Raw genomic sequence first — 16424 nt, 5'->3', positions numbered from 1 at the left:
TAATGTAAATTTATGAGTTGAATATAATTACACTGATCAAAAAAGTTTCGTTGACACAATAATTAATAATTATTGTTTTTACACAAAGCTCTAAATAATAGTTTGAGTGCTGCTGGGTAACAAGGGTTGAGTTTTTGCTCAGCCACGGACGTTGACGAAACTCGTTAAATTTTCGACTATAGCGGGATTTGTAGTTTTGCCGGATTTAATTAGAGTTTTTGCGACCGCATAAGAACAAGCTTATTAGGATAATGAATTAGTATTCACGTTCATAATGCCGCTGGAAACATATAGCATCATTCTGTTTTCATGGCAATTCACCAGTTTCAGGTCAACGATGCAGAGGCTGTAGCCCATTTATCAATGTATTTATTCGATCATAAATTAAATTAGTAGTTTTACACTATATATCACTATAAAAAATATCTATTGTCTATTTTTAGATGAAAAAGTTGTTTAAATATTTTTATGTCAAGCTTTATGTTTAAATTTATATGAAGTTGTGAAGTAAATATTGTTTAAATAAAATTTTTTAATTTTCTGTGGCACCAATTTGGACTTTATATAAAAATTAAAAATTTAATGCGATCTAAGAAAATGGCAATAAAAATATTTTCATGTAAAAATTATCTAAATGTATTTATAAAAAAATTATTCTGCAGTGGCAAAACAGTTGTAATTGTAATATAAGGAGAATTCATCCGTTTAATTGTGAGAATTGGCTTTACTCGCATAACAGCCTTGTAATAAGCAAACCACAACTGTCAAGAGCGTTCCAACCCCAAGCAAACAAACGGCCACCTTTAGCTATAACTAAGTTATGATTATGACCTGAACTTAGATGTTGCACATCAGTCAAATTGGGAATTAATATAGGTTTATGTTACTCTTTGTCTCATCCTAATTGTCTTCAATAGTTTCAGTCCCACATAAACACTTCAACACCTTTAGTCAGTACAGTGTTGCAAACAGAAGAGCTGTTCTGAATATCAAAGTGTCTGCACACTGATTATATGCGTTATCTTAAATATAAGAACTTTCAAATCAACTACAACTACAGGAGTAGTGTTAACAAATCCTAACGTTATTTACCCACACGTACTGATCTCCGTTATATGTTATGGCAGCACAGAAATCTGATCCACATGAGATGTCCGTTATAAAGTAAGACCTTAATTTGTCTATCTGTCTAAATTTTAGGCTATCACCTTCTGGCAATCCAAATTGAGATTTGAAATTAGATGCACATGCATACATGTCACCATTGTCGTTCAAAATGAGCGTGTATATCTCCCCCTTCTATCGCCACAATATACTTGGCATTCAGTTCGCTGTTACTCAAGTCTAGTCGTGTTAAGCTGAAATTACATTCAGATTTCTAGCCCAAAACTAATTGGCCCTTTTTGTTACAACACCAATAAGAAAGAGAATTGTGGTAAATTCAATAAACATAAAGTAATAGATTCAAATAAATACAATTATGGGTTAACAAAAATAATTTTATTAACAATATTTACTTAAATACAGTCCTTTAGAAACGTCAATGTACAAGATATTTCAGTATCACACTAGAAACGATAAGCAATAAAACTTCCAGATTGGATTTGTATGAAGTCGTCGAACTTTTGAATGTCTCGGACAGATCCCGGCATTGTTCCTGATAGATCCCACGAACGAAAGTTTTACTGTCCTTAGCCAATAAACAGATTTGGTATTCAGCACCTAATTTTAAGTCCTCCGACAAGTTTCCGGGGACTATCGTCTCCAACTTTCTTTTGAAATATGGCAAAGTCGCCTGGAACACGACCTTTTGGGGCATCTTCACATTCCTGATGAAAACGTAAGCGTCAGCTATGTCGTCGTTCTTCATCACACGCCAACGTACAATCATCGTTTTGCGCTTTCTGAAAATTTGCGTGATTTATTTATGAAATATTTACATAAGCGATAAGGAGGAAAGGTTTTTCTTTTAAACACACAAAACATTACCAAGCAGTAGAAAGAATCGTTTAATGAATAATAAAAATTGAATGTAATTATATGTTATCTACAGTGATTTGTTTACGTCTTCATTCCATTTAAAGGCCATAGATAACATGAATGTCGGGGTTTTTAATGGATTTGAATTTGCAAGCCAAACGAAAAAAAAAATTAATCTGGCCTCATTGCCGTGCAATCTCATTTGTTATAGTTTATCGGACCGCGATATTTCATTCGGTCGTTTGTTTTGAGAACCGGGCGCAACTTTATTCATCCCGGCTGACATTTAAAGTTCAAAACAACCGGTAATCAATTTCTATTATCCTGGCTGGCAAAAATGGAAATCGCATTTCCCCCCCATTCGAAACTTTGTTTTGATTGAAGGAATTAATGCGCCGTCGAGAATAAATGGTTGCCAACGAAAGGTAAACAAACAATTATTTGATTGATGTAAACGTACCACATTCAGTCTGTTTGTAAGCAGGATGTCGATTCATTCTGTTTGGTGGTAATGTTCTAGTTTATTTTTATTTTTTCCAAATAATTTACAAAATGTTCATAATTACTAGAAGTACAGTATTAACCACACTACTTGGAATTTCCTTATTTTCTATATTTTGAAAATTTGTACTGTAATATCAATATTATTAACGTTCCAAAGTATAACACTTGTGTACTATAATAATTAGGTATTTTACCCACTCTGTATAGCACACCAAGAATTGTATGAATTTTTTTTTTTTTGGTTGGACAAAAAGCTAGTATTTAAGACAAAATAAGTGCTTTAATCCTTCATTTATAAGTCTGAATGTATCAATAACCTCAATAAATGGTTTGGAGTTGCTTAACAAAATATTAGATATTATATCATCTGGAATCTAGGATTTCTACGTCAAAGATTTTTTGGATTCAGGTTTAAAAAGTTGTAGGCCAGCAAAGAAACCACTTCTACGAAGAACATCGCAGCCTGACTAAAATTTGCCCAAAAGCAAACGAGGACTGTGAATGACTGGAAAAGAATTGTTTGGAGTGACAAAGTTTAACCTGTTTAACAGTGATGGTATTGTTTGTATTCGGTGTCCAAAAGATGAACTATTGAATTAAAAATATATAATGTTAAACATGAAGGAGGATCTTGTATGGGGGTGTTTTTCTTCGTACGGTTTGGTCCAATTCACAATATAGAGGGCATAATCGATCGATTCATTTATAAAGAAATTTTGTATAGCCGTATTTGTTTGAAAAAATACATTAAGGCATATTTTTCAACACGACAACGATCAAAAACACACCTCAAAATTGGTTAAGGATTGATTTTTAACGAAAAAGGTCGTAGTAATGAAGTGGCCGACACAAAGACCCGACCTTAACGCTATTGAGATTCTGTGGGGACATCTTGAACGCAAAATCAGAGGTACTAATATGTGAAACAAGACCGATTTATTTGAAAAAAATGAGTGAGGGTTGGTATTCAATAGAACAGAGTCAAACTGATAAATTGATAGAATCCATGCTCAAGAGACCATTTTTTCCAGTTATATTTTTTAAATAAAAAAATTATTGAAACAAAAATAATAAAATAGTACGATGGTTTCGCACATACCTCGCTGAACTTCTAAAAATTATTAACAATTTCAATATTCATTTTGAAATAAAATTTTCAAAAATTTATATTTCCTACATGTATTGTGGCCAACACTGTATTTGTAGGAAGTAATTTTGGTTAAACAATAGTTGAATGTTTAAAATTGTCAAGCAACTTCAATAAACGTTATTTAATTTAATTCTAGAAAAATTACAAATAATTTTTTTCATATATTTTTGAATTAATCCTTTTCTAAGTGTGAAAACTATTATAATTAACTTTCAGAAACCCCAATCCCGACTTTTTATTAGACACAAATATAAAATTTACTTACATTGTTAATTCTCGGAATCGAATGTCTGGTAAGACATCATAGTCCTCTGTTGTAGCGTCCTTGATCCTTGTCGTGTTAACATTGATAGGACAATTCAATCTGTCTTCGGTAAGACTGAACAACGTAACGTTCGACAAATAGGGTGGAGTGGCACAGGCCACCTCCTTATAATGTTCCGGCAACAATAATTGATTGTGGAGGTGACGGGCCAAAGGTCGCAGGAAACAGTCGCAGTGCAGGGGGTTGTCTGGAAAAAATTGCAGGAAAATGTATATTAAGGCCTTTGATATGATGATTTTATTAGGCGCGTGAATTTTTAAGGAAAGTGCCAGGAGCATTTAGACATATTTTTTTTAATATTTGCAGGAATAAGAATATCTTTGATGTCGAAGGTTTTTTAATGCCGCCTGCTATTCAGGAGTCGGAAAATATGATAATTTTAAGCGTGCCAGTGGAAATATGATTTGTTGGTGGGAATAAGAGAAATTTTTGCTGAATAAATTTCACCTTATGTTTTAATGATTTTTGAATTTTATTATGTTTTCAACATAATTAATTTAGCCATGCCTTTTTAAAACGAGGGTTCAAGTGTTAAAGAAAGCAATCATGTTTTTTATATTGAAACATGAAAACGAATATTTCTAATAGCCAAACTTGTTAACTCAAACTTGTTAACTTATTTAGATTACCTTCAAAGTAAACCTCCGTCCCGTGTTTGACAACCAGATCCGTCAGGTCTGGACCAAACCGATCGAACAGATTCCCCCTAAGGTCCAGCACCGAAATATGCGTCACGTTCTTGAGATGGGCCCAAGGTAAATCCGTCAACTGATTGTCGGCCAAATACAATTCGCTGATGTTCGTCGGTAAACGGAAAAACTCATTGTCGCTGTTCAGGTCGTAGAGCTTATTGTGCGACAAATCCAGGATCTCAAGTCGCGTCAAATTTCCTATTACCGCTGGAAAAGAAGATTAATTTTTCGTTGGTAGCGTAAAAGGATTTCAGATTACTTGACACAACAGTTATAACTCGGTGATTTATTTGAGAATTATGGCACCTTTGAGCTTTGTATGCCAAACATTCTAGTTTCAGGCGCATTTGTTCGCGGATTGCACAAAACGAGAATAATATCTTAATAACACTTACCTTTCCGTATGTCGGAAATTGCGTTGTGAGAGAGATTTAACTTCGTCAGTTTCGAAGTGCCGAAAACAAGATCAAAAGTTATTACGGGCATTGAATTATAAGACAGGTCGATTTCCTTTAATTTATAAGGAATGTAGGGATTACTGGGAAACGTTTTCCTTGTAAGGAAGCTTATTTTGTTATAGCTCAGGTTCAGCTGAAACAAAGATCGATTTAAGACACTCCGCATCTGTGGAAAATTCAGTTAGAGATGATACTAAGCGACGACAACATCAACAGAACTAAAGCGAGAATTACTTTTCATTTAATGAGATTTGAAGATTTTGATTGAAATCGACACGATTTTCAAGTAGTGATGATGGTTTCATTATTATTCATACTTCTTTTTAATTAATATATATGTCGTGTTCATAATAATTTTTGTTCTTTAAACAAATACATACCCTTTCCAAAGATAAACAATCATCTAATAATCCATGTGTTTTATTATCCAGTTTAGCAATTTTATTGTGAGATAAATCCAATGTGTGTAAGGCAACCAATCCTGAAAAGCACAAATTACTTTAACTTATAGTTTGTTTGTTTAATGGTTTCAAATGAGTAGACTCTGAATAGAATTCCCGATGGATTATATCGTTTCACCGAATCCCAGACAAAACGAGAATAAGAACCAATACGGCATGTAAAACCCAAAATAAATAACATTGAATTAACTTCAGCCTATTTCACGTACTTTTCAGCTAAATTGCCATTAAAGTAAAATCTATTTTTAGAACTAATTACTGTGCTTCAAGAGTTTTATTTGTAAGTATGTTACATTGTTCCAGCGCTGAGCACAGTAGATGTGGCAGATTTTCCCGAAGTTTATACTATATATATAAACCGCTGCATAAATTAAAACCCCCATTAAGTCAAAGTCGTGGAAGAAGCCATTAACGTAACGAAATACTATTATAAATAAAGCTGATATTACATTCTCAGCAAGGACACAACGACTTTCGGTCCATAAGCTCCTTAGTCAATGGGCGAAATGCAACAAAATTGCAAGTTAACCAAGTTACGCAGGCACGATCCCAGAATATTAAAGTGGCAGGAAACTCTACAAGTATTAACTCCTAACAGTTCTTTATATTTCATAGAAGTTCAGACGATAAAAACCCCTTACAGCAGATGAAATCAAATCAATGAAAATATAAGAGTATTTAACTTTTAAGTATTTTGTAACAAGGATATTTCACTGAAAATATTTTATTATATTACATAACAGGAACATTAAAGAGTGCATTAATGATTTCTTGGTTTTGATCCTACCAATATTAATTTATATTCATATTAAATTTTACTTTGTAGACTGTTTAATTAATAGATCTGTTTATCTACAGTAGTAAGCATACAACTTCGCAAAGTGTTCTCATGTGCAAACCGTCGAATCAGTTCAAAACTTAAAACATACATGCAGTTTCCTACCTTGAAATGCTCCGTTAGGGATGTAAGTCAGGTTATTGTTCGTTAGATTTAGAACAAGGATCTGGAGCAGTCCTTCGAATGCCCTCGAACTGATATTATTTAAATTGTTATGGGCCAAATTGAGCTCGAAGACAACAGGTAGTCGACCGAACGCGTTCCTATCCAACTTGGTGAGGTTGTTTCCCTGCAATTAAAACCAAGGATGTTATCAAAACAGAACAGGAAGTTATTTCTAGATGATGCAATGGGTCGAGAGCATACTTAAGGTTGTTCAAGGGACTGAAAGCTATAGTTATTAAAATATTTTTAAAGAATCCTGAGGATATGTTTTATACTAAAGAAAATAACAAATTTTCAACTGAGAAAAGTACATAAATCTGTTTCTTTAAATATATTATTATACATGGAAAAGTTGCACATAGTGATGATGTTGATTATTATTCTCTACAGTAACCAATATTTAGTTCCCACCAGGGAATGTGTTGTGTACATTGTTTCGGATCTTAAAAATTTTGTGTTAGTGATGTTTAATGTAGTATATGTCTGTTTTTAAAGACTTTAAAAGATAATATTTACTTAGGTAAGTTATTTTTACTTGTATGTACTGCATGTAATGAGTAAGTGGTAAACTTCGATCATCAAATAATAATCATATGTTAAATACAATATTGTTGATAACATTATTGAATATTTAACATTGAGGAAATGATAATATCTAACTACAAAGACGTTTGTTTACCATTCTCTATGCTAATGCAAACAATTTCATTATTTATTATTATACATACATACAAGATATTATTTAATTTAAGATAGTTGATACTTTTTTAATACAAAACAATTGTTAAAAGATTCTTTTCTTTGTAGAATCCAACAAGAAAAAAGGATTAACAAAAATGAAAATTCTGCTCATCGATTTATTGGAGAAAAATAAATAATAATGCTAATAATTAATTGAATATTCCAAAAATTTGATGATTACTAATTATTATTAATAATAAATATTAATATTAATTCACAGAAATTTAGATAAAAAGTGTTTTTCATTTTGTTACTTGTTCTCCTTGTATTGTTAGTTATATAGATAATGTAGATAATGATACAAATGTAAGGTAGTTTGATACAATGTGTCATTTGATTGATTTCATTGTTATTATTCAATTTGTTAGCAAATATGTACATATATCTGTAATATATAATTTAAACTTTTTAATATAATATAAATGTTTTCTATATTGTCTTTTATTGATTAAAGATAAACCTCAAATAAATACACACCGAAACAGATTTGTTTCAAATCAGTAAATTTCACTAATTGGTTTTCGAATATTAATGTGTACCCAAAATTTGTTTAGGAAACTAAATTATAAATTAATAATTTACCTCCATGTAGATGTATTGAAGAGCAGTTAGTTCGCTTAACGCCGCCCAGGGAGGCTGCGTCATACCATTATAATTAAGGTTTACTCTTTGTAAGGTAAGCAAGTTGGCAAAACTACCGTGTACCAAATTGTCGCCAAGTTTATTGTGACTTAAGTCTAAGCTAAGCAAGGAGTTCATAGAAGGCCACAGTTTAGGAGGCAGTTCCTCAAACTCATTGTACGACAAGTCCAAGTGAGACGTCGAAATTGGTAGCAGAAACAGGGATTTCAGTTGATTTCCTAAAAATGATTAGTTTTGTCATGTATCATGTTAATCAATATAAGTATAGCTTATTTTTTACTTACCCCTCAAAATAACTTCTCTAGTACTAGCTAATCTAGTTAAAGCACTTCTAGCAATGCTAGTGATTTTGTTGTAACTTAAATCCAGCTTTAGCAAAGTTGGTAGTGCACCAAACGTGCTCGGTTTAATTGACTCCAAAGGGTTGTGACTCAGATCCAGCATTCTTAGAGAAAACAACGTTTGGAAAACTGAGTTAAATATATCGGTCAAGTTATTGTAAGATAAATCAATAGTGTGTAATTCATAGAGTTTTGGGAACGTTGCTTTGGGTATTCTCCAAATGGCATTATGAGAAACATTTAGAATTTTTATTCCCGTCATGTTTTGCATTGGAATCTAAAAACAAATCGTTAACATCTGTAAAATGGCATGTCGTATATTGTCATTTTACCTGATTTAGTTCAGTAAAATAATTATAGGAAAGTTGCAACTCTGTGGCGTAGGTAGTTTCATCAAAGGCCTTCTTATTCAAGCTTGACAGATTATTATGAGAGAGATCAAGGAGTGTTATGTTGGCACAGTTTATAAACGATCCAGCTTCAATGTTACTAATGTTGTTTTTCCTCAGTAAAATTGTTGATAGATATAAATCTTTAAAAGCTGACTTTTCCAGTACAGTTATGTTGTTCTCCGACATGTCCAAAACCTGTCATAAATATATTTCAAATGAAATAATATTATAGGAAGTTAGAGTTCCTTCTAAATTAATATTATAAAAGTTTTCGATATCCAAACACTTACCTCAATAAAATTGAGCTCAAAGAACATCTGATAATCGACCTTTTTAATAAAATTCCTTGCCAAGTCGATTGTCCCTATTCGTTTGAGTGATCCAAATGTGCCACGGCCAATGTCCGAAATAGCGTTATCTGATAGGAATAAACGACGCAAAAATCGCATACCTCTGAATGAATTTGAATCGAGGCGACGCAATTTATTTTTCGACATGTTCAAAACCTTTAATATTGTATTTCTTGCAAACGCCCCTCTGGAAAAAAAATAATTGAAATATTTGGCAATTGGAGTTGATCTTTAGGGAATTGTGTTTCAAAGTAAAAAGTAATTTGAAAGGAATATTCAAATTTAATTAGTATCAAATGTTCCTGAAAGATACTATATTACTTAATATTTTTTGTTAAATACCCATCTTGGATTAAATATACCGCTTTTCGCAACATTTAATTATAGAAATGACTTCTGATCATGACCAAGATGTCCCTCGAATATGGGGAACATTCTTAATATGCTATCAACTAACCACACGTTACTTCATTTCCTCGGGCCATTTGGCTTACCTAGTGAGTTCTGCAATGTTATTGTGAGACACATTGAACCATCCCAACTTAGTTAAATCAGCCAAATGGCTCGAATCCACTTTGGCAATGTTATTGTGGCTGAGATCTAGCGATTCGACGTCGCGCAGTCCCTTGAATTGATTCCTCTTCAGCTCTTTGATTCTATTTCCATGCAAATCTAAAGTTTTAAGCTTCCGCAGGGGCTGCAAGCTTTCTAAAGGTGGGGTCTCCAGTGTTCCGTTCGTAATGTGCAAACGTAACAGTTTGCCGGTCATGTCGCTAAGGACGAAGGCGTCCTTCGGCAGGTTGATTAGCTTGTGTCGGTCGATGCTTAAGATCGTCAAGTTTCCGAGGATCTGGAAAACGAATCGACAGGGTTAAGGGTTATGGCGACGGGGCGAGTCGAAAAGGAGTAATTAGAATTCTAATTTAAATACATAATCGGTTCTTTGCCTGGAAAGGTTTTTTGAGAATAATTAAGCAGACCTGTCATAACAGGAGTTGCCTTGAGACATAATTTAAAGTCAAACTAATTAAATATTCATTAAATAAAAAAATATACAGAATATTTTCGAAGAAATTTTAATTTTAAATAAGATGCAGAGCAAATAATCGATTGAAAGTCCATTATCAAATTAGTTCTCGTTATTGTAAACAAATATAATTTAATATAAGCAGTATTTACCTTAAATGCCTCTGTTGGAAATTCCGATAGTTCAGTATTGTGAATATAAAGTTCATTTAGTGTCTCGTTCACGCCTAAGAATGTATGTTCTTCTATTTTTTCTATAGGTGTGTCTTCTATTTGTAACACCCTTAATTGAAGCTTGTACAGGAGGCTTCCATACAAACGTGCTGCAACAGAACGTAATGTAAATAACTTAATACTATGACAACGCTTGTATGTGTATTAATCTCACCTATGTGACATTTGTATATAGTTAATTTTTCGATGGGCAGTTTGAAAGCTGCTAAATTGTTGAGAGCCACACTCATGCTGGCCAGATTCGTATTGTTGCAGCTGACCGTAATACCGACGTCTGATTCGATGTCACAGCTGCAGGGATGCAGCAGATACTTATCTTTGGGACAACGAAATGCTGGTCCTGGGGGAATATATTCGCCCAGGACAATGTTACCCATCATCCATATGACGAGCAACAAAAACAGTTTGTATAGCATTGTGAACTACTGTAACAGATATAAATCAAATATAAGAAAATCTTCCCATCTTGTCTCATTTTTTTATTCTTTGAAAATATTCAAAATTTATGTTTTTATTTTAAATATAAAATATATTTGAAGGTTTTAAAAAATTAATTAAATATTATTGTATTTGATTAATTTTTACTATTATACAGTAACAATATATTTTAAATTAAAATAAATAAATTATAAATAAAAATATAATATTAATATTTTAATTATTTATTATTATTACTATTTATAAATTGCAAATGAATTTTATTGACATCATATAACGTATTTAATGTAATTCTAATTTACAATATAATTTAAAATAAATTTTATAATGACGTTAAGAGTTGCAAATGGCAATTTGCAGTTTATTGGATAAATCCAAATAGGTGACTGATAGTCAAGGCTATTTGAATGTTACTGAATTAAAAAATAAATAAAATTGGGATGTTTACAATTTATTGGAAATTATTAATAAAAAATAAACTTATTTATTATATTAATGTATTATTAATTTATTAGTAATATAAATTTGCATTGCATTTTTGTGTAAACAAACACAAATACGTAAATATAAATACTACCTACATACCTACTTTCTTTTTCCAGATTAGTTTGACATAATTTTCATTTGGTACAACTTATTTATTAACTTTTAGCACTATATACAATATTTACAATTAGTTTTAAGTACGCCTTTAGTTCGGTAAGTCACATTGTATCAGGAATTTGTCATGACTAACTTAAGCAGTGAATTCACTTTTACCTATCAAGGTAAACCGATTCTGAATGAGCGAAGGAGTGGTAGGGAAGTCTTGTGGACACTTTCTCTTGGCGTATGCAGTTTAAAACTAAGAGATGGGGGATTTATTAAAATACAATTAAAAATATATAACAAATTTAATTTAACGAAATCTACAGTTATGGTTTAAATGGTCTCCGTTACTGGTTAAACATGGGATGAATATCAATATCATTGATTAGACATATATACAAGAGGTCGTTGAACTATATGAAGGAAATAAAAATTTTTCTTATAATAAAGTCTTTGAATAAAAATGTAATGTTATGTTTATATATTTTTATATAAAGTTAATTAAAACTGTACTGTATTAAATTTTTTATTTATTTTATTTTTAAGGTAAATATCTCCCTATTGTTGGTTATGCAACCCATATTACATTAATAAGCACTAGCGCCATCTATAATACTATTATTTCAACATCGTGTGAAGCCCTTACATTTACTACATTTATGAGACGCGATCTGTGAAGAATAGAGGGACCTATATGAAGTAACTGGTTAACTCATACAAGTCCGTAGAGATGGCACACAAATTTATTGATTACAAATATATTTTATGATTAGAAATATTCATTTTTTTAGAATATGCAGCAATTCATCCTTAGATCATTAAAGAGCGGATCATATTCGAGACACAAATGTAAAGAAAATATTCACATTATTATTACTTGCAAATAGAATTATTACTTTAAAAGTGTGGGTTATGAACGTTTCAAATGCAATTCCTATATCGAAAAATACCCATATCACCATAAATTTTATTGTATAAATAAGATTAATTAAGTTTTACACACTTACACTGTTAATAGTGGCAGCAATTGGGGGATATACGAAATCGTAAAAATAATTTAAAATGATATTATAATGTAAATATTATTTTTATGTTTTTACAACTTGAAAAACCATTAATGAGTTCAAAATTGCAAATATCTTTTTTGATATTCTCTAGAACTCATTTTATAAGAACTTAACCATGTAATCTGTTGAAAATATTTTAAATCTATCAAGTCGTCTATGTTCGAGATTAATATTCTTTCATAGACTATAAAGTAAACTTTGCTATCAAAGTAAATATAGATTTATTATTTAAATACACTAGAATCAGCATCATACTGATAAAAGTCGTTTTTTTTTTTTTCATTTTAACATATACTCGGAAATAATAAATTTTTTTCATGCAAACCACTACATTGTCCCTGTAACTTGAATCATTCAATTTATATGATATAATAATATAGTTTCACCAGCTTTGAATTTGACTAGTAAATAGCATATATATTTGATATAAACTCTAGTTTCTAAAAACTTGCGCCACAGTGTAAATGATGAAGTTAATTGTTTAAATTTAATTCAAGCATTATAAGTACTTTTTTTAACAGTTCTTGTGTCAAAAAAATGTAAACAGCAAGAAAAAAAATGATATCATTAATATCACAATTTTAATCAAAAAGAAGCTTTCAATTGTGTATCGTTAAACATTTTCACTTCATTTCAAATTATCATATAAGCAAATTACAACATTGAACGAGGAGTATTGAACGGCGCAATAAAACGGATTCTGTAGAAACAAGACAGATACATAAGTTCTTGTGTCAAAAAAATGTAAACAGCAAGAAAAAAAATGATAACATTAATATCACAATTTTAATCAAAAAGAAGCTTTCAATTGTGTATCGTTAAACATTTTCACTTCATTTCAAATTATCATATAAGCAAATTACAACATTGAACGAGGAGTATTGAACGGCGCAATAAAACGGATTCTGTAGAAACAAGACAGATACATAATCCAAATCGTTATGAGAAATAAGTGAATAACTGTTAGTAGCCCTGGGAGTCATTATCAGACTATAAACCACCTCATTTCAGTTGCAACCATCAAAAAAAGGATTATTGCTAGTCGATTACGGTCTAGAAGACCCTTAAGAGTTTATTATTATGAGACGCAGAACACCAAGGTTGGAATGGGTCCATGTTCATTAAAATTGACTTTTGCGTCAATGGTCGAATGTTCCTTTTTCAGATGAAAAGAGAAAAAGATTGGTGAGTGATAACCGTTGAATTCAAATCTAGAGGGGAAGAAGTGCACAGCAGAGTTTGCTTTTGCCAGTGAAGTGGTTCCATACACAGGCCAAGATACCATGATTTAGGGTGAAATCATGTATGTTAAGAACTGCTTTGGTACATGTCCCTATTACACAGCTCTTATAATTCAACCTATCGTATGACCAATACAAAAGAATTTGTATTTAAGTCTGGGACGTTCATAGAGAAGGTAACATTGAAAAAATGGTATGGCCATCACTTTTCCCTAATATTAATTCAATTAAGAATGTATGGGCTTACTTCAACCATATTAATTCGGTGTCGTTTAAATCCTTTAATAAGTGTTTCGAATCTCCTACAAGCTGTAGTTGTATGTATGGAATCATGTACCCCAAGAATTTATTGATGATCTAATAAGAGGCATACACAGGCGTGTAAATGCTTTACTGCAAATCAAGAGTGAAAATACCAGACACTCAATTAAATTGTTAAATTCTTATCATTTTTGATAAAGTTCGTTGATGGAGAAGGTATTTTACTAGTATTTCTTTTGACTTAATTATAATCTGTTCCTTTAGTCCAACAGCATGTATAGTATAATAACAACATACTTTTGTTAATTTAAAAAATCAAATTATAACGTGGTGCAAGACTTGAAACTGAGTGTATTTTAAAAATTAGTTAAAAAGATAAACTAATTAAAATGTTTCTTTGTATTTTTTTAATAAAATAAGTATTATGTGTACAAAAAGGAAACAAAATAAAACAAATGGGCCATAATATTTATCAGCAAACGCTACCTATAATAAATAATATAAATAACAATATATAATATAACTAGTTGAGCAATTTGTAAAATAAAATTAATATTTTCTCGCTTAAAATACTGTGTCAATCTAATAAGATATTGGCGTCGATTAGTTTGCATCATAATTAGTAGTACGTCACATGTGACAAGTACAGACTAATTAATTAGAATTCCTCAGTAGATGCTTATGAGTAAGAGCAGCGTGTCGATAAATGTTCTGGTTATTATACATTGCGTTGGTTGTGTCTATTTAATAATTTTATGAAATCATAAGCATGTTCACGACCAGAATCTCTCTAGTCAGACGCACGTTTATCAGAAGCATATTTGTCGTTTCCATTATTTTTTACTGTATTTTATTGAACATTTTATTTCTAAATTATCATTATTATAGACTTTCTTATTAATAAGAACATCCACCCCAAAATATAAATAATACAATAAAACATAATATAATTTAATATATATTTTATAATAAATAATATTATAATATATTTTATAATAATTAATAAAATGTATCTAACACAAAATTAACTATCGCTCATATGTAGAGCAACTTAAAATTTTCATTTGTCTTGATAAAAGTATACGTTTAAATATCCATATTATTATCAGTTTATTAGTGGGTTTAGTTAGGTATTTATTAATATTTGAAAAATATTTAAAGGTCAAAAGTAGAGCAACTTTAAAATAAAACAACCTACGTACATTTAGCCTTCTTTTATTTAATATCTAATAGCATATTCATTATTTTTAATAACTTCTAAACACCTTTTCTTCATTGATTTTAGTAGATTTTCAATATAATCTTTCGAAATTTCTTTCGAGTGATTTTGAACTTCTTCGTAGAATTCTTTCATATTTGACAGTGTTTTTACAGGGATTTTCCGATCAATTTTTTTTCAAAGGTTTTCCATTGGATTGAGGTCTGGGTTTTGTGCCGGCCAAGAGAAGCGAACCATTCTTTAACTAACTTAGACGTATGTTTCGGATCGTTGTCACGCTGGAAGGTTCACCTTATGATAGCATATTATTGTCATATAAACAAAACGATAAACAAAACGATCCATTATCCCCAATAACTTAACCAATAGGCCCATGTCAATCCCAGAAAAAATCACCTAACCATAAAGCCTCGTCCACCATGCTTCACAGTGGGTCAGTGTACTTGAGATTATAGTTTTCATTAATTGGTTCTCTTACCTATGAAATACCATCAGATTTGAATAATTGGAACCGACTTTCATCGGAAAACAGAATTGTACTCCATTGTCCATGTGTCCAGTTCTCTTGCAAATAGTAGTTTCGCTGCTCTATAATTTGCATAAATGAAGGGCTTCTTTGTTGGTTTTCTACCACAGAAGTGAGTTCTTTTTAGTCTTCGTTTTATGGTACTCATCAACATTCTGAGTTCGTTTATTTTTTGATTTATGCGGGATGTGCTGATAAAAGTGTCGCGAACAACAAGCGTTTTTGTTTTCCTGTCCACAGCTCTGTTAGTATTGTGTTTTCTACCACTTTTGGAAATTCTTCCAGTGTATTCCTTCTGTTAAAATTGGAAATCGTCCTGAATGATCGATTTCTTTAAATTTAAATCTATTGCAATTTTACTCTGTTTTTCACAATTTCGGAACTTTTCTACAATTTGTTGTTTAATTTATATCGTTAAATGGACACTTATAGGCATTTTAACTTTAAGGAGCGATCTCTGGGACAGAAATAAATTATAAAATCAATTGTATTGAAAATAGGGTGTGGTTGCTTTACTTATGAACCCTGTCCGAAATAAAATGTTGTATAAAAACTACGTAAATAAAAATATCCGTATATAAATTGAGGTACGAAATATTTAGACAACAAAGAATTGTTCTTTTAATAAAATGATGTTATGTTTTTTAATTTGTTGCTCTGCATATGAGCGGCAGTGTACATCTCATTGTTAAGCTTCTGCACAAAATATTTCATTCAAATTTGAGTATGAAGTATGAGTGAGTGAGTATCAATTACGTCGTTCTTTTTTATTAGGTTTTCTATAC

General features: G+C 31.1%; 1 protein-coding gene across 2 annotated transcripts; it reads right to left on the bottom strand.

Annotated features, from left to right (window-relative positions):
- Window positions 1–1478: 1478 nt before the first annotated feature.
- LOC109601840 (chaoptin) lies at window positions 1479–11495 on the bottom strand. 2 transcript variants are annotated; one of them, XM_020018136.2, is made up of 14 exons: window positions 11323–11495; window positions 10454–10724; window positions 10219–10388; window positions 9534–9889; window positions 8980–9226; window positions 8630–8884; window positions 8241–8574; window positions 7897–8174; window positions 6514–6697; window positions 5490–5590; window positions 5047–5242; window positions 4589–4858; window positions 3900–4146; window positions 1479–1904 (listed from the first exon to the last, which is right to left on the bottom strand). In XM_020018136.2, the coding sequence occupies exons 2-14, from the start codon at window positions 10713–10715 to the stop codon at window positions 1541–1543; spliced, it is 3264 nt and encodes a 1087-aa protein (XP_019873695.1). In that variant the 5' UTR covers window positions 10716–10724; window positions 11323–11495; the 3' UTR covers window positions 1479–1540. The 2 variants fall into 2 exon arrangements, with proteins under 2 accessions (XP_019873695.1, XP_019873688.1); XM_020018129.2 differs by having other exon boundaries at window positions 11327–11495.
- Between the last annotated feature and the right edge of the window lie 4929 nt (window positions 11496–16424).

This window comes from Aethina tumida, chromosome 1 (genome assembly GCF_024364675.1).
Source record: "Aethina tumida isolate Nest 87 chromosome 1, icAetTumi1.1, whole genome shotgun sequence".
Taxonomy (NCBI): Eukaryota; Metazoa; Arthropoda; class Insecta; order Coleoptera; family Nitidulidae; genus Aethina; species Aethina tumida.
The sequence above is the reverse complement of the archived record's forward strand: the minus strand, read 5'-3'. Positions and strand labels throughout refer to the sequence as shown.

What these genes read in the sequence shown, in the direction of transcription:
- LOC109601840 (XM_020018136.2), bottom strand. Translation starts at nt 10,715, where the DNA reads ATGCTATACAAACTGTTTTTGTTGCTCGTCATATGGATGATGGGTAAC. An exon ending in ATTTTACTGAACTAAATCAG is followed by an intron (nt 8,575 to 8,629) that starts GTAAAATGACAA and finishes ATTTGTTTTTAG; the next exon opens with ATTCCAATGCAAAACATGAC. An exon ending in TTCAATACATCTACATGGAG is followed by an intron (nt 6,698 to 7,896) that starts GTAAATTATTAA and finishes TTTTAATTGCAG; the next exon opens with GGAAACAACCTCACCAAGTT.